Source organism: Balearica regulorum, chromosome 1, assembly GCF_011004875.1.
Source record: "Balearica regulorum gibbericeps isolate bBalReg1 chromosome 1, bBalReg1.pri, whole genome shotgun sequence".
NCBI lineage: Eukaryota > Metazoa > Chordata > Aves > Gruiformes > Gruidae > Balearica > Balearica regulorum.
This window is the reverse complement of record NC_046184.1, coordinates 82,471,845-82,494,437: the sequence shown is the minus strand read 5'-3', so window position 1 is coordinate 82,494,437 and position 22,593 is coordinate 82,471,845. Positions and strand designations below refer to the sequence as shown.

Sequence of the window (22,593 nt, the reverse complement as noted above, 5' to 3'; positions counted from 1 at the left end):
GGACTTGATTCTGTGCTTGTACCAGCTTGTGTGCCACTTTCCTTTGAACTTAGAGCTCAGCTGCCCTCTGTAAGATAATCACATATTTTTGCCAATATGTGATGAATCTGACTCAGCAAAGAGTTTGCTATTCTGCATTCTAAAATCCCACTCCATGCCACAATGAACAGGTAGTCCAATTTAGGACTACCTTTGTATTGCCAGCTTTGGGTCTTTCTTTAAGAACTTTGCGCTAGGGACAGATACCTGAATTTTGTTCTCATTGATGCCTGGTTGCATCCAAAAGAGTACTGTTAAAAATCCAGTGGCTCTGACTGCAATCCTGTTTCCGTTGTTCTGAAAGAGATGCAATATCCTTTGTTTTTGGTGAATTTCACCTTATTTGACTTGGTATTACATGAAAATGAGGTTACCCTTTCCAATGGAACAATGTTACTCTGAATTTTCAGCAAAATTGACCTGATTTCCAGAAATGACTTGATCTAATAGTAAAATTATTAACCTTCCTAGCTGGCAATGAAGTGTTTTGATTAGAGCATGGGCTTCTCAGCACACATAGTCTATATGATTACTGCAGAATTAATAATTTTCTAGATATAATTTAGAATTTACCAAAAGTAATCTGAAAATTCTCTTCTGTATAGGTAATTAACTCATGTTCACTGTGATCATGTTTCCAAAGGATGAGGATGTTTCCAAAGAAATCAGTGCAGGTTGTAACACTTGTCTGACATGCAGAAGATGAAAAAGAAAGATATATCTCATTTCCGTGTTTCACATACCGTGTGCCATGGAGATTGTCATTTGCTATCTTGTGGGAAACAGCTTTTAAGCAGCCAAGGATAACTGCATTTTTTTAAAACATTCTGAGTTGTTTTCTTCTCTGTAGTTTATGTCACCCATTGCAGTCCTTCTCACGTGAGTAATGACTTAGACTCAGGGTTTCTGAGTCTTCCCTGATACTATCTGAGAAGATGCAGATCCAAGATGAAGAGTTGCTTCTGAAAATAGGAGTAATTTGCATTTTTGCCTTCTCTTCCAACTCCACTTATTTTGTTCTTGGATTACCCTGGCTCTTACTCTTTGGATTAATAACTGACTGCTCACTTCCTCCACTTCTATCACACAGTATATTTAATAGTGACAGCAGTCATTACTGCAAAGCAGTAAGTGGCAGAGCTGTCTAGATGCGATTAGTGCTGGGCATTCTACAGCTGCCTCCCTTCAGTTTCAGATGGATGTGTTGCTAGAGATCGTTATGTTAAAATTGATGTAGGAAAGCATGTTGCTAGAGTAGCCACTCTGGATGGAGATCCGTAATAATTCCCCTCTCAGGACAGTGGCAATTCTACCCTTCTCCAGTTCTCTGACAAAGCCAGTTTGGAGATAAATGTTGTTGAAATATACAGTCTCTTCTGTCAGGTCACATTTCCAACCCAGGCCAGGCAGTAGTGGTTTCTGTGTGGTATTTCCTGTAGGTGAGGAGTACAATGAAACCTTGCAGCTCTTCTCATGAGAATACAGTTGCATAATAAATACTCATATTCAGGGGTGGAGTTTGTATGAAGATACTGGAGGAAATGGTGCAAGTTAAATATACTAGTTTGTTAGCATGGCTGTCTAAGGCTCTGAAGTGTCTACAGGGACCAAAGGTTGGTAATGTTAAAATTCCTTCCTTTATGTGGTTGCACTTCAGTGGTGGTGTCCTAGCACTTAGTAATTCCCCTAGAACATCTCACAAATCCATACCAGGGTTTTCTTTGCTCCCTCCAGAGTTAGTAGGGATTAGATTCTACCATACTTAATTACTCAGGGAAGGTCAACAAATTTGAAACCTTTTCCACCTCCCTCCTCCCTGTTTAATTGTAAGCAGAAATGCATGTGATTAGGGTGGGGGAGGAGCTGAAAATTATTTGAATTATTTAAGGTGTGTAGCCTTTTAAATTTTTTTCTGTCTTGTTTAAAATGATTTAAAAATCTGTGGGGGTGTAATTGAGGGAAGGCTTTAATGTGAATTTGCAGAGATTTTATGAGTTCCTTAGTTCAGAAAACACTGTCATTTTCAAGGCAGTGCTGCATAAGAGGCTCACTTAAAGACAAGAAAGGTTAATGTGAAAATATATGTTGTTATTATTATTTTTTTATTATGCAATTAATTCTAGGAATGTTTTAATTAGGAAATATAATCTTTAACATGCTGAGAAATTCTGGCCATGCAAGAGAACTGATGCAAAGAAACAGTCAGTCTGGAAGGTGACAAAGATTGTCCTGGGAAGGAATACCCTCTAGCTAAAGCTTAGCCTCTGTGTTTTGAAGGAGATAACATTCCTTGAGCCAAATAAGAAGCAAAGGGAAGAGGAGGAGTCTATAGCTGAGATATCAGGGCATTTGCCTAAGAAAGGGATGGTGGCTCCCAGAGTTGCTTCTGAATTTCAGCCATTGGGCAGAATACCTTCACAGTATCTCACAGGATCATGTTTTAAAAGTCTGCTCAGTGCTTTAAGAAAGGATACAGGTACCTGTCTTAAGGAGAGTGTGCTAAAGTGTGGATCCAAACATACACTGTCATCTTCCTGCAGGCCTGGTGGAGTAAGTCCCAATAAAAAGCAAAATTTTGTTCAGATTCACATAATGCACTTTTCTCACAGGGTATCTCTAAATGACCCGTTCCTTGGGTTAAGATGCTAACTTTAATGGCTCTGATGCCACCGTGTTGAATATTTAGGGATGCCACAAACCTCTCTGTGGGGGAAAAACTCTGAAGCCAAAGCATTTCAATCTGGATTTCTCTGGAGCTGACAACAGCACCGCTTCTTCAGTGGCTGTATCTGCCCCTGTGACTCATGAAGCACAGAGGAGCATTGACAGGTATGCATAGTTTGCTCACATATAGTGGTTACTACAATAAACTATTGCAGTAATGCTAAATATTATTACACAATGGAAAAAAGTAAATTATTATAAGCTAATTAATTTTCTAATTTGGACTGATAGTTTTGCTCTGATAGCAGAATTCATTTGACTGCAGTAACACAGTGTTCACAGGCTTGTCCTGGTTGGGCTTTGGAGAATTTTTTTTTTTGCCTTCAAATTTTAGCTGCCTTCTTGACATTCTGAATTGAAACCATCTTAAGCAGGTGCTGGAAGAATACCAGGGGATGTAAGAAGGATCTCAGTGATGCATACTGATAATGGAGCAGAGGCTGAGGAGCGTAGGATTTTGGAGCATGAGAGAGAAATCCTTCTGGAAGGCTTGGAAACACTGCATTTCAAAATGGAATTTGCGCTGCTTCTTGCTAGTGGAAAATGAGGTAGGTTCTGTTCTTAATAAGGACGCTGGATATTCCACTAAGGAGGAGATATGAATTCTCATAGACATCCTGACTGCATCTATATTAGAAAATGAAATGTGCCCAGGACAGTGCCTCTGGCACTGAGGCCAGTTGGCGTGCAACAGCCTGTGTTGAGGCTCTCCCTCTAAAACAAGGTGGCCGAAGGCAGGCTGCCTAATGGGCTGAGTTCCTGGCCTGTGCTGATTCCCAGATTGTGCCTGGGAAGTATTTGGGAGAGAGGTCTCTGGTACAGACTTGCAAGTGTGACCAGGAGTCTTTAACAATATAGTTGATTGTGATTAATTGCCTGGGAACATTCCCTCAAACTGTTTAACTGACAAGTGTAGATATTGCTTGGTTTCACACTTAGGGCTGAGAAGTATGCCCTTTCATGCTACACAGCATCTTGCTCTCAGGCAATTTCTTGGAGTATCTTAAAAGCTTTACACATTCCCCCTAGTGATACTTTCTTCCCTTAAACAACAATCAGTCTCTATTTATTGAGCACAATTATTTCTACCAAAATCTGTTCTCATCTAATTCTGTTTCCACCTGAGCTCATGTATGTGCAACTATACTAAAAGTCACCACTTAAACCCCCATTTTTGCTAAGTGCAAATGGAGGAGCACGAGTGAATCTGATAGTAAGAGCGAAATACTCTTGCTTTGTTTTTTGACTGACTGATTTTCCTGTTTGCACAACCCTAGTGTAGGCTATACCTTGTGTTTCAGTCACTGCATCTTGTAATTATGCTTAGGGACTGTGATACAGTTGAGGCCCTGGTGGCCAAGCACATCTGTTCCTTGCTATCCAGCAGGCTGCACTAGAAAATAATGGAAATTTAAAAAAAAAAAACAAGGAAGGGGGTGGGGAGACACTCCTAACTGCATGCAATTCAGGCAGGATGAGACCTGCAGAGATCTCACTGAGGCCAGCCTCCTTCCCAAAGAGATGGTCAGCCTCACCTAAATGATCTGCAGATGTTTGCCTGGCCTGTACCTGACATGGACAAGGCCCTTCTGTGTTGGTCCATGGTGTTTACACTGTGGGTTAAGTTACTTTCCTTTGCATATATGCTAAAGAAACAATCTGGACCTAAACTAATTGCAACCTGAAAGGGGAGTACCTAAAGATCAAAACAAATACATACTTTCTGAGCATTGTTAGCTTCCAAATGGCTTTGACTTCTCTAAGCCATTGAGATAGCCTCAGAAAATGTGCATGCAAGTAAGGACTGGTCTGAAAGCATCACCAAACTTCCCTTTACAAAGTATTGAGATTTTGAATGTAATACTGGAAGCAAAACTATTAGAAGCATGTGTAAGTGTATTACTGCTTCTGTAAGTTGTAGAAACCATGGACCACTCAGCACAGGCAGGAAGAGGACCACCACTAGAATTCTTCTGTTTCTTCAAGGTATATGCCAGCAGTTGCTCTGCTGTGGTCCTCAGGGACTGGAAGATTAGTTAAGTTCAGTCAGACTGAGAAGTAAGAGTGCATGTCTAGAAGTAAACTTCCACTTGAAATCTTTTCTGACACTGTAATTCATGGATCTTAACAGCTCTAAATACAATAATTTAAGATGTTTATGCTGTCAACCACCCCAAGAAGTGGGTCAGAAGCAAGTTCCTCTGATGGGACCGCTAAGGACAGGTGAACCTATCAATGGACTTTCATTTTTTAGTTTTTGCATATGCACGCATCCCATATGATCTTCCACTGAACATAGTCATTCTCCTAATGACTTAGTTTTCTCCTTTGTCTCACTCCTTTGACAGAGGTTGTCACTTCAGTAGGAGTGGCAGGACAAGACTGCTCAGTACTGAAGGCCTGTTTGATGATGGCAAATGTTCTGGACAATACAACTTGCTGGCTGAGGAATTTCTGCTGTGGAGGTGGTTTCCTCCAGCAGATGAGTAAGCAGGTGGCTTAGTGTGGGGGTCATGTCTTAGGTGACTATAGCAAAGACCACCAGAACTTGGGGTCTGGAATGCTGAGATCCACCACCTGGAAAGTGTGATGAAACTTTTTATGTCAGGGCATCAGTCTTTAAGGTCTGTTTCAACAATGAGTAAGGTTAAAAACTCTGCTTATCATATTTATGTATTATTCAGTATTTAGAGACAGGATACATACTTAAATTGGACATGTAAAAACCATGTAGATTTGCAAGAAAGCAAAAGTATAATTCAAGAGCAAAACACATTGTGGAGGTAAGTGAACAAAATCATCACTGGAGCCAGTAAGGGGAGGGTGCCTTTCTATTAATTTCCCCTAGAGAGAGAAGTTGTAAAGTCATTATTGCAGCATTCATGGACAGTGAAATATATATTTAAAATATTTCAGGAGCGCATCCTGATCTCTGTTGACTCTGTAATTATGGATTAGTCCTACTGAAGTCAACTTCTGTTCCATTCCAGGAATCCTACTCAGGTATACTTGAGGGCTGCAGTCATATCCTTTGTCTTCCTTCAGTCTTGACAGTCTGAATTAAAGAGATCTCTGTCTTACAGTGATAACATGCTGGTGGCATGTGCTGTGAGGAGAAGAGAGTGTGGAAACAATATTGCTTATTGCCCTAACTCTGCTTGCAAAATGGCAGCATAGCATGTCTTGTTCGTTTACACTAGTTTCTCGGGCAAAGCAGGTGATGCTGGGAAGGTGTGTGAAGGGTCCAAATTTGGAAGTGAAAATAATCAGAGACTGATGACTGGAACAAAATGCTCAAGCCAAAATGCTTCCTCCCTGGGAAAGCTCTCCCACAGTCAGATGTACTGTTGTTTAGCTGTCTGGTTTTAATTCCAGGACTGCAAAGAAAGCATGGCTTTTAAGGCCCTGCCTGGGAGTTTTTTTGTCTGCTGTTGGGTAATGAACCCAAACATGCAGGAATCAGGCCTGAATAAGAATCTCACATAAGATCCACTTCTCATCCATGAAACCCATACTATTCCCTTGTCTGATTTTCTAATTGAATTGTCATGGGTAAAATCACACTGTAAAATTTCCTCCTGTTATTTGCATAGAGCTCGGAGGCAGCAGCCAATGTAACATACTTTGAATTTGTTTTCCTTTTTAGAAGGGGCTTGCATTTTGAACTTTTTTTTTCCCGGGCTAATGTACATCTGATGTCAGGCTTCCCAGATGAGAATGGTTAGACATTTTTAGAAATATGTGCGAATGGAAAAATATCCTGGGAGTGCTGCCAATGGCTGATTCTGTAAAGTTTTAGTCTCTGTTGAATAGGAAACATGAGCCAGGTACCATTACTGAAAAGAAGCCTTGGTCATGAAATGTTTCTACGCAGGTGTGTGTCATGCATGCCTTCTCAGTTTAAGGAAAGGGCAAGAGTGAATTCCAGCAGGCTGTGACTCATTCGGGCGATATTCAATTCCCCTTTCTGACCAGATGATAAACAGCCAATTAGCATCTTTCCCAAAGGGGGGAACAACTACAGCAAAAGATCCTGGCAAAAAATGGATTTTCCAAGGTTTAACTGCGAGGATAACAAACAAAGTAGTTCAGACAAATCTTCTGCTGGATCCATGGCTGTTCCTTCCAGTTTGGTGGTGACGTGACTGGGACAAAACAGTGTAGAGCTGAGCTGATTTGCAGTGAATCAAGCCTGCAGCTTGCCATTTCACAGCAAGATGGTGGAATTTGGAGGATGAGTGCAGCTGATTAATGGTGCTATGAATGTCAATAATTTTTATAGTGTTTGCAGTATGCTCATTTTAACTGTCTCATCAGAGCAAATGTCTGAGTAGCAGCTAGTAGGCTTTCACTCAGCGCAGGTCAAATGCTGCTCTCCCTTGAAGAGAAGCAGACCATAGTAAGTGAACAGGGGGTTGTACAGGGGTTAAACCAGTGCAGGACATGCTTTAAGGGTGCAATATCAGTGCTTGCTGAGAACAGATTGGCTATGTCTATATCCAGGGCTACAGCCGACTCCCGCTGAGTTGCTGGCTCTGTTGAGTTTGGATCTCAGTAGGAGCCTGGAGCCAGGAGCTGGTGCTTTTCACTGAGGCAAAACAGTGCTCAGTGAGTGGCAGGGCCTTGCAGCTCCAGCTGAGCTCAGTGCTGAGCCCAGTCTGCTGACTGGCAGCGTCTTGCCTCTGTGAGAAGCAGAATCTGCTGAGTTGCCCCATGGGTCAGTGCTCAGCAGGAGCAGCAGCTCTCCTTGTGCTTTGGTGGGCGTACAGCATGCAGCCATCCTTCCACTCTCCCCAGATGAATGGCAGGATGCTTGTTTGCAGCATGGTCTTGCACGCCATCATTCTCCCAACACTATCTCTCTTTTGCTGAGTCAGCAGTATCTTTATCATCATCATCATCATCATCTCTCTTCTGTTTACCTTACACTCACATGTTGACAAGGCTGAGTGGTGTGCCTGGTGCTGCACATACCAGCCTGTGTGCTATGGAGTGCATATTCTGGCCTTGGCAGAAGGCAAAAGGACACCAGCCTTGAAGAAAATAATTCTATTTTTTTACAGCTTTTATAAAGGTAGCTGACGTGGAGGAAAGAAAAGCCTGAACTAATACTGCTTAGGGAAAAGCTATGGCATTGGTTCTCCTAAATTGTTGCTCTACTAAGACAGGAAGGACATGGTGAATGAAATACACTATCAACCTGGGTATGTTCACAGACTTCTTCTCTGGAGTGTAGCAAATACTGATTAGTGGGATTTTTAGAATAGCAAGAAGCAGAGTTGTGCTTAGAAATAAGGCAAAGAGTAGTTTGCATATTAAGACCGAGTTCCTTCCTTTCTTCTAGCAGTACTTTCAGAACATATTTTAGACTTCTAACATGTTCTAAAGTCTGTTGTAATTGGGGGTGGGGAGCAGCAGGGAGACAGAGCCCTCTTCATTTCAGTGAGTTTGGGGCCAGGTTCATCAGTGTCCACATCATGCCATCCTGGTGTTTTACAAGTTGAGGAAACAAAACCTTGAAATTTAAGCTCATATCCTTTTCTGCTGCGTTGCAGTGGTGAGTGTGGAGGAGTAGGAGGAAGGGAGGAAAGAGTTTACAAGAAGACTGGATCTTTACTATTGCAGTTTAAATAGGCTGGGTTTCAGTAGGTTGCTTGCAGGCCCCTTAGCAGCCCTGCACACAGGCAGTACTAGCTGCAGCTCCTTTACTTCCCTGACCTGAGTAATAGCTCATCCTATTTGCTTTTCTAAGCATAAGGCACTCTGCAGAGAGTTGGTTGATTCTTCCCAACCAACTAACCAACTATCCATACATATTATTCCCACTGGTGGCATTTGCTATAGGACTTTCTGGCCTGATTTGAGAATGGACAGGAAGAAAAGCAAAGCATATTATTATGCTGTGTTTAAGACTGGACCTGAAAAGCATAACTGAGCTCTAAACAACTTTCCCAAGATCACACAGTGCTGGGGTGCAGAAGAGAGGGCATATTGCCTGACGGGGAGGCTAATACCTTAATTTTAAGGACCACGTGGTCACACTTTTTACCTACACGTTTTACAGTCATAAACTAAAATGAAACTGTAAGGTGCACCTAGCCAAAATAACTGTCAATTTACAGCTCTCTGGTAGTATAGCTGTTACATAAACTTTTCTGTGTTATCTGCAGATATATTTATCACCCTAATCACTAGACTTTACCCTTCTGGTCTGGCAAATGCAATGTTTTCTTTACATTCTTATACTGTCTTCATCACTGGTTCTGTGGATGAGACCCTTCCAATGATGCCATAAGAAATGTGTCTAACAGCCTCCTCTCAGCGTCTCCTCATGAGAGCTGTGAGCAGTGAGGCAGCTGGGGTTTTAAAAAGAAAATGTAGATACGTATGTGTTAGCACTATGTGATTTCTGAAAAGTTCTTTATCCTCTGAACTTTGGCCCTGTCCCAAAGGAAGTGTTTTTTCCTGGTGAGAGGTTTTACTGTGCTTGAGGAAGAAATTCACTTGCTATAACTATCAACCTGGAGCTCTTAGCTGATTTTTTTTAATACCTTGGGCCAAAGTTCTGTTTCCTCAGGGTTCAATTCTAGGGCCAGTTCTGTTCAATATATTTATCAATGATCTGGATGCAAGAGTTGAATGCACCCTTAGTAAGTTTGCTGATGATACCAAACTGGGAGGTGCTGTTGACTTTATTGAAGGACAAGAGGTCTTGCAGAGGGACCCAGATAGATTGGAACATCAGGCTATGATGAATGGGATGAAATTTCACGAGTCAAAATACTGGATTCAGCATCTGGGACGGAGTAACGCTAGTCACAAGCATAAATTGGGAGAGGAGTGGCTGGAGAGCATCCCTGCAGAAATGGATCTGGGGGTGCTGGTTGACAGCAGGGTCACTGTGAGCCAGCAGTGTGCCCTGGCAGCCAAGAGGGCAAACACTGTCCTGGGGTGCATCAAACACAGCGTAACCAGATGGTCAAAAGAGGGGATTATTCTGTTATATCCAGCCTTTGCGCCTCCTCACCTTGAGTACTGTGGGCAGTTCTGGGCCCCACCGTTTAAGGAGGATAGAAATTATGGATCACCCTGAAGGCAGGGCAATTAAACTTCATTGGTTCACATACAGACAGATCTGTGTTCAGGATTAGAAACCATTTGATCTGCTGCCATTGTTAAGAAAGACTGCAGCATTTTGTCATCAGTATAGTGATGGATTTCTTGTGAAATCTGTTAAAAAACACTGAGAGATGCTCACCAGATCAGACACTAGCAATATTTCTAACTTTATGCCTTGCAAGAAATACAGTATCTCTAACAAGCCAAAGGTAAACAGGAAGAGCCCCGCATTTGAAATCTGATCTTTAAATTAATCTTACGATGCTGTGAAGTCTGATTTATGGTTGTTGAATACTCAGACTATCACTATTCTGTGAAAAAACAGCCATATTTTGAATGGTAAGAAATGCTGCAGAAGGGATGCAGAAGAGGGGCAGAGGCCCAAACATCCTGGCCTTGTAACCAGTGAGGACTTCCAGGTTCTAAAAAAATCTTCAGTAAAAGCCTTGTGCATGATTCGCTTTCCCTTTATATTTTTTTACCACTGCAGAATGAATGTAACAGTCTGCTGCAAAACAAATAGACCATAATCTGCCATTTTCTCTTGACCATTTTGAAATAGTCTGCTAGAATAGCCAAAGAATGGCATGCAGGCAGTTTGCGAAATCATTTTGCATGAAGGGATTTCAGAAAGCTTCCCCAAAAGCTACCTACAAGTTATTAACTCACATTTGGGGAACATCTGCCTAGTGGCTTTTCAAAATAAGGCTATAAACACACAGGCTAAGAGCAAGGAATGTCTTAGAAAAGCATATTTTCCAGGACAAAAAAGAAAAGGCAGATCCCCAAATAGTTGAGCCTTACCTTTTGTTATACCGATAGGTGATAAATCTCATAGGTATTTGGGAACAGAAATGTATCTGGGGTGTTTCCACAACATATATATATGTTCTGAGAATCATCTTGCAGCTTCTATTGCAGCATTTTGACCTATTTTGGTATTTATTTGGGGAAAATGCAATGTATGTAACAGGGACATTACTATGACTCTTCAGACTTTACAATAAGGAATTTACAGTGACTTTCCTGCTGTAAAGAAAGACTAGGCATTGGAGATATGGTTTTTCTAAAGCTGTAAGGCTTCATCTACATGGAAACACTTGGGATGCATAATCTGAATAAAAAAAAAGCTAGATCTGAAGTACGATGACTTGAAATGGAGCATACTCCTCTGTGAATAATCACATTTGGAATAAAGGTAGGCCTGACTCATATGTAACTTAGTCCACTTCATAATACTAAAACAAATTTAATCTTTATTATTTTAAAGGATAATGACTGTGCAGGAACTAACCAGAATAAACATGGTTTTTCCCTAGGTAGACAATCCCCATTCTTGAAAGTCATCTGAGAAGTCAGAAAAGACACTGAAAGTCATTGGAAAACAGACGTGGCATGTGTATAATTTGCTGTACATAAAGAGCACAATTCAGTAAGGTGCTGAGCAATATTTTTTAGGTGCTAAATTCCTTTTGTTATCTGTGGGTATTGAAGGCAATTGGTATTACCCATGATGAAATACAGATGGCATTGAGAATGACCTGTGCAGCTCAATATGCAGATATATCATAGCTCTTATCAAATTTCATGGGTATTGAATGAAAAGTAACTTAATCCTATAAGGTATACAAAAAACTTTACCATCATTAGGTGCAAAACACAGTGATGACTGGAACTTGGACTGGCAAGATGCCTGCTCCACCTTTATTTCATTCAAATTGTGCTTGGACTCTGAAGACCTGTTGCTCTGTTGTAGAATTGAATAGAAATTTTTTAACTGGCTCCAGCAGATGTAGGATCAAATAGTACTGCTGCTGCTTTTGGCAAACTTTCCCACTGCTGGTTGGACAGAGTAGCAGTCAGTCTGAGCCTTGTTCTGAACTAGTGAAAAAAATCACAGAGAGCACACTTTGAAAAAGGATGGGGATGAGATAATTATTATTCACTGTCAGCTCTGAGCCTAAATTATGATTCAGTCTATTTCTGTGCTCTCTAGAAAGGTATCACATGTCATTATATAAGGCTGGGTGTCACTGTCAGTAGATAATGCTTAACCTGGAAAAAATGGAGCTGCAGAAGGGATTTGAGGCAAATGGGAGTTTTGGACTTTCCTTAAGAAATCTTATCTGAGGGGTTACAAGTAACGAATTGATGTTTAAAGGCCTTGTGTGCATCACAGCATGCCATGCTAGTACTAAGTATTTGAAAAGATAGATGGAATAGCATTTTATTACATATTTTTATTATCTGTAGTTTATAACTCTGGATAATCTGGATATTCCCATAAGTGTCCGGTCCTTCTGCAATCCAGGTAAGTTTTTGGCCTGGTATGGTTGCCTGTGTCACTAAGTTCCATAGCTTAATTACATTTTGTGTAAAAATTTTTGTAAATACATTTTTGTGTAAAAAAGTAATTTTCCTGTTTTTAAATTTCCTGCCTTATATATTAGTCACTGTCCCTGGATTATTATTTTTTTCCAGAGAACAAAAAGTCCCAGTCTATCCGATTTACTAGGTTCTATATAGCATACATTTTGCTCAGAGTCTTCTTATTTATATCCTTTATAAGGCAAATAATCCAGTCTTTCCAACAAATTTCAGTATGACAGTTTATCGAGGCCCTGGATCAGTAGCACGTTTCCTGTAAGCCTTCTCATCTGTATTGAGCTTCAACATCTAAAGCTGCACACAGCATCCCAAAAGGGGCTGGTCCACTGATTAATGTAAAGATGATGGGACATTTTCAGTTTCATTCTTTTTTCCACGTGCACTGTAGCATCTTTGTAGCTTTGACTGCAGCTTGCATAGTGATCGCAAGCCTTCGCTTGGCAGATAATGAGGGCCTGGTCTATACTGGTGGTCTTTCTCTGTAACTGAAGTAGAACACTGATCCGAAGTGGTGGCAGCCAGGTCTCTTGAATGTTCACTGTGGCAAGTGTCAGGCTGATTCAGATTTAAATGATAATGTTGAACATTTGGGCTGGCTTATTTTTAAACAGGTTATATAGACATACCCAGAAGTTCTCAAGCCCTTTTTCGGAATGTATAGAAACATTTGGATCTCTGTAATACACGTCAGGATTTTTTCTTTACAAATTATGTGTCTGCAAGTTTCACTGGCCATTTTGGTGTGTATTCATCTAGCTCTTTCCTCTTTCTCTGAAGGACTTCAGAATTCCTTTTTGTCCCAACTACTGTAAATAAATTGAGCATTTGCAGGCTACTTTATCTCACTTCTACCTTTCCAGAGAAAATGTAAATATTCAGTGAAACAAGATCACTGGGCACCCTTGCTTGGTCTTCTCCCACAATTACACCAGATGTGTTCCTGACAGTGGACATTCAGCCTTCCTTGAAGCAGGTGCAGACTTCACAGGAACAAATGACTAATGCAGTCACTGGAAGACTGTCTTTTGAATATAAACCAGAAGATTATGACCTGCTGGGATCTGGTTGTGTTGATCTAGTTGTTTCTGTAGATTTTAGGAGCCCAAGCTAGACTGCTGAATGCTTTAAGAGGAATGACAGTGAAAACGATTAAGGATTCCATTGGGCACTGACTGTGTCCATTAGCCATTCTGAGCGCAATAATCTTATTTCTGAGATGTTCGAGTGTTGTAGTGAAAGTAAAACTCTGTGTCTTGGCTGTGGGTGTGTGGGACTCTCCCAAAACATGCTTTCATCTTTTGCTTTTTTTTCAATTTGTGATTGGCCTGGTTCTTTGTACAACTACCAAAGCTGTTAGCGAGACGGCCTTATCAAGCTGTCCTGCTAGTTTTGACAGCCTCTGTGAGGCTCAGAGAGACACCACCTCCCACAGGCTCTAGCAACACCTGTTGAAGTTATATGCTGTCAGACTCAACATTGCCTTGCCAGCCTGAATTTGCCTTTGTGGATAGGCAGCTGGTAGCTGCAGGACCAGGAACCTGACCTGATACTACATTGTATTAAGGGAGCTTGGCATTGTATCAGGAAACTCTGTGTTTTTTCTGATGTGAATGTGCTCCTGGTCTACGTTCCCAGTTCACAGAGAAAAAGTCTGCCCTCACATAACCTGTGTAGAAGCAGGAACAGGGGAAAAGTGATGCCTCAGAATGATTGCGTTCATATGGCTGAACATATCAGGACCAATCTAAGTGAACTGCATGCATGGAAATGAAAGAGCTACTCTGACCTTTACCATGGCCATCAAAGTGTGCAGTTTAGGTAATTGGCAGTGTCTGTCTTAAGAACAAAAGTCGTGGTCCCGAAGCAGTTGAAGACACTTGGTGCTGTGCCACTGACTTCATGGGGATCAGAACTGAGCTCGGTGTTCTATTTTAGGCAGAGCACAGTTCAAGGAGAGGATACTGATCTCTGTCAATAACTTAAAACTGAATCCAGTTTGATCAGGTAATTTCTTAGGAAAGTTTGTTAGACTTTTCAATATCAGTACTGGGTTTCAGAGGTATATATGCTGAATTGCTTTTTTGATAAAACCCCTTAATAAGCGAGTCTGTCTGCTCGCCATCTGGTGCTGATCTTACTTAAAATACAGTGAGATTGGCAACTAACTCATTCTTGGACAGAACAAGTAAGAAAGTTGCATAAATCAGTTAATACTGGTAAGTCCAAAACTTACTCGTAGTTTCTTGAAAAAACAAACTATGAACCTTTCCTCTTAGGACAGATACTCGTTGTAAGATGGAGAAATATCTCACACACTTCTGGTGCTGAAATATCAGGTAGTGATGTTTGGTTTTTTGCAGATTCCTTTCCTGTTAATTCTTGTTCCAAATATAGTACTATACTTGTCTTGAAACTGATTACACTTCATGTTCAAGGCAAAATTCTTGCACTTTAAAGATTCAGTTTTATCTTTAAGGCTTTAATCTTGCATCAGTAACTTTAAGTGCTTTCCAGCAATGCACACTAACTAACATTCTTCTTTGTTGTTTTCAGTGTTACATAACATTTGTAGCCAATGGTGGGCCTCCATTTGCCATGAAGATGCAGTTTCAGGGGATGCCTAACAGATGTTAGGCAATTTGATCAATGCTATCTGGAAATTATAGTGATTATATATGCTTTAGAATTTAGTTTACCTCCTAGGTCCCAACTCCTTCTTCTGAATCACTACTAGAAAATCATACTACTTTTTTTTTTTTTTTTTCTAGAATCCCTCCTAAAAATCTTGTTTAAAATTAGTATGGGAAATCCACTAGCAGGTAAGGATGAAACTTCCCAGGCACAGAACTAAAATGGAATGAGTTCAGAAGAGAATAGTACATGCATGTCTTTATAGTTTAACAGTGACAAAAGACATTTTTTTGGGTAAGGATGTAAATATCCAAACTAGAAGGCTGTATTGACACACACCAACAGTCATAGAATCAGAGTTTCACTGACCTTCTCATTGAATGACCAGGAAGGGGAAAGGGGTTGATCTTGATGTCTCAGGCTATCAGAGATGAATGAAACCTCCTGAAGGTTTGAAGTAGTGAGAAAAAACTGTGGGCTGCTCTATTTGACAGCCAGTTGACCAAAGTCCTTTACAACCCTCATTAGAGTTCACTGCATACTGTATTCCCCACCCAATAATTTCTGTTTTCGTTTTGCCATAAACTCCAACCATATGACTTTTTATGTGAGATGATAGGAGGATAGCACATGTCATCAGAATGAGAGACTCAGGTCTATAGTCAACATTAGACAGGTTCAAGTTCCTCATCAGAATGCTGCCAACTTGGGGTTTGAACTGGCCCTTTAAAATTCCAAGGGAATATCTGCTAAATGGTTGGATTTGTACTCTTGCACTCTTTTTTTTTTTTTTTCCCCCACAAGCACTCCCATCCAGTGCCTATGTGGTGGGTTGAGCCTGGTTGGATGCCAGGTGCCCACCAAAGCCACTCTGTCACTGCCCTCCTCACCAGGGCAGGGGAGAGAAAATGTAATGAAAGGCTCCTGGGTCAAGATAAGGACAGGGAGAGATCACTCACCAAATACCGTCACAGGCAGAACAGACTTAACTTGGGGAAATTAGTTTATTACCAGTCAAATCAGAGTAGGATAATGAGAAACAAAACCAAATCTTAAAACACCTCCCCCCACCCCTCCCTTCTTCCCAGGCTCAACTTCACTCCCAATTTCTCTCCCTCCTCCCCCCAGCAGCACAGGGGGACAGGGAATGGGGGTTGTGGTCAGTTCATCACACGTTGTCTCTGCTGCTCCTTCCTCCTCAGGAGGAGGACTCCTCACACACTTTCCCTGCTCCAGCGTGGAGTCCCTCTCACAGGAGACAGTCCTCCACCAACCTCTCCAACGTGAGTGCTTCCCATGGGCTGCAGTTCTTCACAAACTGCTCCAGCGTGGGTCCCTTCCACGGGGTGCAGTCCTTCAGGAGCAGACTGCTCCAGCGTGGAGGTCCTCCCCTCGGGGGTCACAAGTCCTGCCAGCAAACCTGCTCTGGTGTGGGCTCCTCTCTCCACAGGTCCACAGGTCCTGCCAGGAGCTTGCTCCAGTGCGGGCTTCCCACGGTGTCACAGCCTCCTTTGGGTGTCTCCACCTGCTCCAGCATGGGGTCCTCCATGGGTTGCAGGTGGATATCTGTTCCACCATCATCCTCTATGGGCTGCAGGGGGACAGCCTGCCTCACCATGGTCTTCACCACGAGCTGCAGGGGGATCTCTGCTCCAGCGCCTGGAGCACCTCCTCCCCCTGCTTCTGCACTGACCTGGGTGTCTGCAGGGATGTTTCTCTCACATAGTCTCACACCTCTCTCTGGCTGCAATTGCTGTTGTGCTACAACTTTTTCCCCTTCTTAACTCTGTTATCCCAGAGGCGGTACCACCGTCACCAATTGGCTTGGCCTTGGCCAGCAGCAGGTCTGTCTTGGAGCCGGCTGGCATTGGCTCTATCAGACATGGGGGAAGCTTCTAGCAGCTTCTCACAGAAGCCACCTCTGTAGCCTACCCGCTACCAAAACCTTACCATGCAAACCCAATACAGCCTAACATGTATCAAAGAATAGTGTACTCCAAGTTTTATTTGGTTTCCTGGCTGCTGCATCTGCAAATGTGGCAAGACACAGCAATCCTCCCTTTAATTTCTCTTTTGTGATCTTTTCTGTACATTTGGTAGTGTTCACTGTTGTCCTGTGAAGTCACATTGAGTGAGATCATTCTTTGCATTGTTTTCATTAGCAACATGCTTAGGCTGGTCCAGAAAATTTGCACAATTGCCATCAGGATATGTGGTCTTTCAGCCTACAGTGCCCTAATGGCCCATCAGCCATGTACAAGCAGCTATCACAAAGAAATTTTTCAAGACCAGCCTGCTCAAGCTTGTAGGAACTGCAAGTTATTGTCTGCTAGAAGCGGTAAAGAGCCCATCTGCCATCTGACAGAAAACCTTTCCCAGAGAACTCTGAATTGAAACAGGCATGTGTCCATGAAAAATGTCTCTTCTGAGGACCTAACATCCTCCAAATAAAATGGTTCACTGAGAAAGTCCCTTGCTTTGCTCTATCCCATATGCCAGTTAACTACAAGTGAGCACAATGGACTGTGCCCCTGCATCTGGCTTTCCTTGTGTTTGGAGAAGACGAGTGGGAGGAAGTGCAGAGACCTAATACCAACTTCAGGTGAATGGAGAGCTCCTCTTTACAAGTGTTTTCCCGGCTGTTCTTCAAGTTGCTTTCCTGGCCTTTAGTGCCTCTGAGATGATAAGACAAAGCTGAAAGGTAACCATATTGTAAGAGTCCTACTTAATTTGTACAGTCAGCTTAGAACAGCTGCAGACAAATACAGGCTCAGGACAAGACACTGCAGCTCAGGACAAACATTACTCTAAAGGACTGCTGATATGAGTTTGACAAGCAAAAACTTGTTGCTTAAGCCAGTAGTACCAAGGAGCCTGTCTATTGAACAGAAAGCTCACAGCTGCTCACAGCAGGACACTGCTGCTTTAACAAGATTTTCTCTGGCTGCTCCAATTCCCTGTAGCTTTTTTATTTTTTTTTTTAATTTTTTTTTTGTAATCATCTTTCAAACTGCAGCAGCATTTGTTGTCCTGAGGTGCTGACTCTAGTGGAAGAGATTCTAGTGGAAGCTTCTACTGCAGTTTGCACAGGCTTCATCTCAGGTCACTAATCATCCTCCTCAGGCTCTCCTTAGGCTCTTGCATTGATTGTCCTCCAGCTGGAGAAATTCTCTGAGAGAAATGACATGACTGGTATGTTGAGGTCATGTTTCTAGATTGGGGGTGGACTGAGGGAAGCTTCTACCCTTTGGATTCAGGGAAGAGCTGACATTTGAATGTGGCATGGATGTGCAAGCCTTCAGTCTTCCTTCTCTATCATGCACATCTGCTGCCCTCCAGGCAGCCAGTTACATAGGGAATGGACAAGAAGAGAGAGGAGAGGATGTGGTGAGTGACTTGAGCTGGATGCTGAGCAGTAAAGCGTCTCTGCTAGATTAGGCTACTTCACCAAGTAGCTTGAGTTGAGGTGAGAGGATAGGAAATCTGTCCCAAGACAAATGTGGGAGCAAAACAGTCATAAAAATAAAACATGCTTTATGGTTTCCAGTGTTACCTGTATAACCAGATTTGACAGAGTGGAAAACCAGGAGGCCAGGGGATCTAAAAGCACGAGATGAAGGGTTAGTTGAGATCCTGTGGTACATTTTTCTGTGAAAACTGGAATAACACAATGGAGCACAAATGATCCTTCTGCTAACTTTACTCCAGAACCAAGCTGACTCCTACCTACCATCTCAGTAAAAAGGCAGATTACCTTGGCTAGATACACACTAGCGTCCTTGGAGAGCTCATTGCTCCAGTACCTACGTGAGAGGAATCTTGCTACTGAGTGGAATTCTCATCCCTGAGTTAGGATTTTATTCTCCTTTCTCCACATAAATGCCTTTTTTAGCAAGATGTAGATATTCTGTGCACACGGCTTCTTTGGCTCTTTCCAATTAAGTTCATTTTTTAAAGTGACAGGGCAAAAAAGGAGAAAACATGACCTTCTAGCCTGAGATTTACTAGTTATTTTCTGGGAAGAAAATTTTTTAAGGATGATATGGTGTCCAATTGCTGATTCAAATGGTATTGAAGTACTCCCTCTAGCCTAGGGAATATTTGCTTGTTCATATAAAGAGTGAATCCTCTGTGATCTTGGCTTCTGACTGGTTAGAAAATGCCCTCAGGAATGTGGAGATGAAATTTCAGATACAGGCAGACAAAAGAGGGAATTATGGTTCTTGACACTCAACTAGGAGTTAAGAGAACATAATTATGCTTCCTCTGATCACCCTAATTTCTGGGATGTGGTAGAACTTTGGTTCCTAACTAGTGAACACCATGTTACTTATGGATTTAAACAGATGCCAAAGCCTAGGTACTTGGGAAACTGGGTCTGCTAAGAAGTATGAGTGCAGGATTATACAGCAGCAGAATGAACAGGGATTTTGATGTTCTACATTTTGGATCACAGTAGCTATTCATGCAATTAGTAAGGTTTTAAGCATCTAATTCCTCTTGTGACCTTACCTTCCCATCCCACATCAAGCAACCGTGTTTTGGCCTCATGAAGCACAGATCCTTGATGGTCTGTCTAGTGGGGCATTGAAGACATATCCCTGAGGTGATAAAAGTTAACAAAGAAATGTGTAAGGAACAGCTTTTTCACTGATGTTGAATTTCATTAACCTGTCTCACAAGAGCCCTTTATCACCTCACAGGATGAGTCCTGTAAATTTTCTAAAGGCTTATGCAGTGTCAGCTTTCCATGTGACTATCTGTAACTCAGAACACTTTCGCCACCTTATATCCAGCAATGTCACCAAGGCTATAAAACCAGGAAGAACTGCAACCCTCACAAATACTGAAGACAGTTTGCTAAAGATGCTGCAACAGTCGGAGCAGTTATGCGATAAATCAGTAAGTGATGTTGTCTCTCTTGTTTTTAAGAGCGACCTGGAGCTCATGCAGTAGCGCTGTTCTCCAGATGGCTTTCCATGGCATCGTCTTCCGTAACACACCAGTGAGCCACGAGACTGAGACAGAAATTCCAGTGTGGGGAGGGTGTGAGTCATGAGATGGTGAGTGAAAGAAACAGCAGGATAAAAATAACAGAGCACAGTATGATGCAGAATATTAATCTCTTACCCTGTGTTATCCTAGCTTGTATTACATATACTACTATGTTATACCGTAGATGCTCTACAGTTCTAAACAGATCTCTCTCTCTATTCTACTCTGAAAGATTATGGCTCAGGATGCCAGATTGCAGGGACTTCTAATACTTGTACCTTTAAGTTGGCTGAAAATTCTTAATCAAGAAGTTCCTGCAATAGAAAATATATAATCAGAGAGTATCAAAATGCCACTTCTGCAACATTGATATTTTGTATATTTTATATGAAAACACCAAGTTCAGCTAATTTAACATCAATTGAATAAATTTGTTTATTCAAAAATTAAAATTATATCTCTTTTAAAGTCCCTTTCTTTTTCCAACCTTCCTTTTTTTCTTCTTCTTCTTCTTCCTTCAGGAGAAAAGAAGTATAAAAATACCATTGAAAACTGACATAAAATTCAACTTTAATTCTAGCTAACATGAATCAGTAGGAAAAAAGTAGAAAAAGTAGAATCAGTAAAATCAGAAGAAAAGCCAAATATTTTATTTTGAATTGTGAATCCCTATTTTTTTACTCAAATCTGCCATTCTGTCCTGGCTGAGCTTCATTCTGAGATCACTCACAACAAAATCAGGAGCCCTTCTTAGGGAGCTATTGATTTCAGCTCAGTTAGTTTGAAGTGTTTGAGTAAAGCATCTAACCCAGTCACCTTGACATGTCCTATAATCACTGGAGCAAGACAGTGATCTTCAGAGAGCTATTTGGAGCTTAGGAAGCCTATTATCATGTTATTTTTCAATTCAGTCAGGAATCTGGGCATCATAAAGACAGCAGGAGCTTTTCCTTTAACTTCAAAGGGTGCCAGCTCTGGCACTGAGTCTTCATTGCAGATTAACATATAGACAGCTCTTTTAATAAAAACTGTCTTTGTTATTTGGGAGTGGGGAGAAATGTTTATTTTATTTCACACAGATTCAGTTCAAAATCTTTCAAATGGATTTCACTTTGCTTTTTTTTTTTCATGTAAGTCACCTTGGGGCTTTGTCAGGACTGTGGAAAACTTTGCAAAACCGGGGAACATACAAACAAATGACAGGACAACGTCCTCTGACAAGCGGTGAGGTGGCTGTGTAGTCTTCCTGCTGCAGCACTCAGAATGTGAATGACCAATCTTTGCAGGGCTCTCCCTCCTTTTCACCCTTTCAGGTCTGCCTGATGGAGTGAAGCATTTGCACACACATTGAAAAAAGATGCCATTTAATCATGATTGATTTAAGGTCACTTGATTTAAGGCAGGCATGTGTGTAAAGCAGTATGGTTTAGGTATGCCGTTGTGGTCAGAATACTCCTTCCTCCCTTTCAGACCCTGTTGAAACCAATTTCTTTGATCCCACTAAGTTGAAACTACTTTGAAAAATCCCCTTTTCTGTTCTTTTTTTTTTCTATTTTGTCTTACAGAGGCTGCCTGGGAAGCTACTTGGGAATATCTTTTCTGTTTCTTAAATACTGTTCTTAAGCAATCTTCTGTTATTTTTTACATTTATATTTTCATCTATTTAACTTATTCTTGTAGAGCAAGTCTTTTTATTTTCCAATACGTAAAGAAAAAAAACCACTTATTTTTGAAGTTATACGAAAATGGAAGTCATTGTAATCATGATTTGATGTCCTTGGAACACATTTTATTTACTATTCAATAGCCACTGTTTTTATTAGGACATTGTTTGAACGTAACTTTAAGCCCAATAAAGTTCCAGGACTAATCTCCTGGGAGAGGATATTTATGGTCCATATTTTCAGAGAGGGAGATTGGAAGTAGAAAAAGGCTTAAGTATTTAGGCCTCGGTTCAACTCTGAAGTCAGGGGAAATCTGTCCGTTGCAAATAGTCGTTTGACCAGTTGAAGTAGTCAGTTGCATGTGCAAGTGCCCAGCTTGAAGGGGTAGTTGCATTCAGTGTACATATTGCAAGCAGAACCGTAGGCCTTGGATTATGTATATTACTGCAGGGCAACAGACCTATTTTTCTGGAGAGAAAAAACCCTACTGTAAAAATCTAATTTGCAAGAACTGTAAGAGTGGAAACAATACTGTTTTTCTCTAGGATATGTGGTTATGCAAACAAGTTGATGAAGATGACATTTGCAGCAGGAAAACCACTGATGGTGCTTGGTGTCACTCAATATTAACACCCTTGAAAGGAAAGTGAAATAATGGTGCATCTTTCACTTGGTTCTAAGCCATAATTCTATATCCAGTGTGAAGCCTAATGATTTGCTCTTGGTATTTACTATAACTTTTTGCATTACAGAAATCTGCTTGCTTTCCTCCTGCAGATAGTGACCGTTAGAAAGACACTGCTTCAGAGACTGAAACAAAACCCATTTACTCCTTTTTCTCAAGTCATCTTGGGTTAGAAGAAGCTGCCAAAAAAATTTCGCCCGGATAAATAACTGTGATGTCCCTATCAAGCATACATTCTCAGTGAGCTGGATTTCTTCATTCAAATTGTTGAAAACCTGTTCTACTTGGAGGTTTCTCTCGTAGAGGAATTGTTCAACACCACAAGAGGAGTGTGCAGGGGTCCCATAA

At 41.4% G+C, this 22,593-nt stretch overlaps 2 protein-coding genes across 4 annotated transcripts in view; both read left to right on the top strand.

The window, feature by feature from the left end:
* The window catches only part of LOC104632212 (potassium voltage-gated channel subfamily A member 1), a 134,848-nt gene extending 114,904 nt beyond the window's left edge, over positions 1-19,944 (top strand). The window contains exons 2-3 of the mRNA XM_075761466.1: positions 12,136-12,193; positions 19,834-19,944. Coding sequence (XP_075617581.1) covers positions 12,136-12,193; positions 19,834-19,910 — 135 coding nt within the window. The 3' untranslated portion in view covers positions 19,911-19,944. The remainder of the gene's footprint in view (positions 1-12,135; positions 12,194-19,833) is intronic.
* Positions 1-19,962, top strand: part of LOC104637528 (potassium voltage-gated channel subfamily A member 1) — a 28,577-nt gene extending 8,615 nt beyond the window's left edge. Inside the window, exons 2-4 of one of the 3 annotated variants that reach the window (XM_075761444.1) lie at positions 11,202-11,319; positions 12,136-12,193; positions 19,834-19,894. The gene's annotated coding sequence lies outside the window, so the exon portion shown is untranslated. Of the gene's footprint in view, positions 1-11,201; positions 11,320-12,135; positions 12,194-19,833 lie in introns of all 3 variants that reach the window. The other 2 variants (XM_075761452.1, XM_010305055.2) reach the window with 2 other exon arrangements.
* Positions 19,963-22,593: the final 2,631 nt, after the last annotated feature.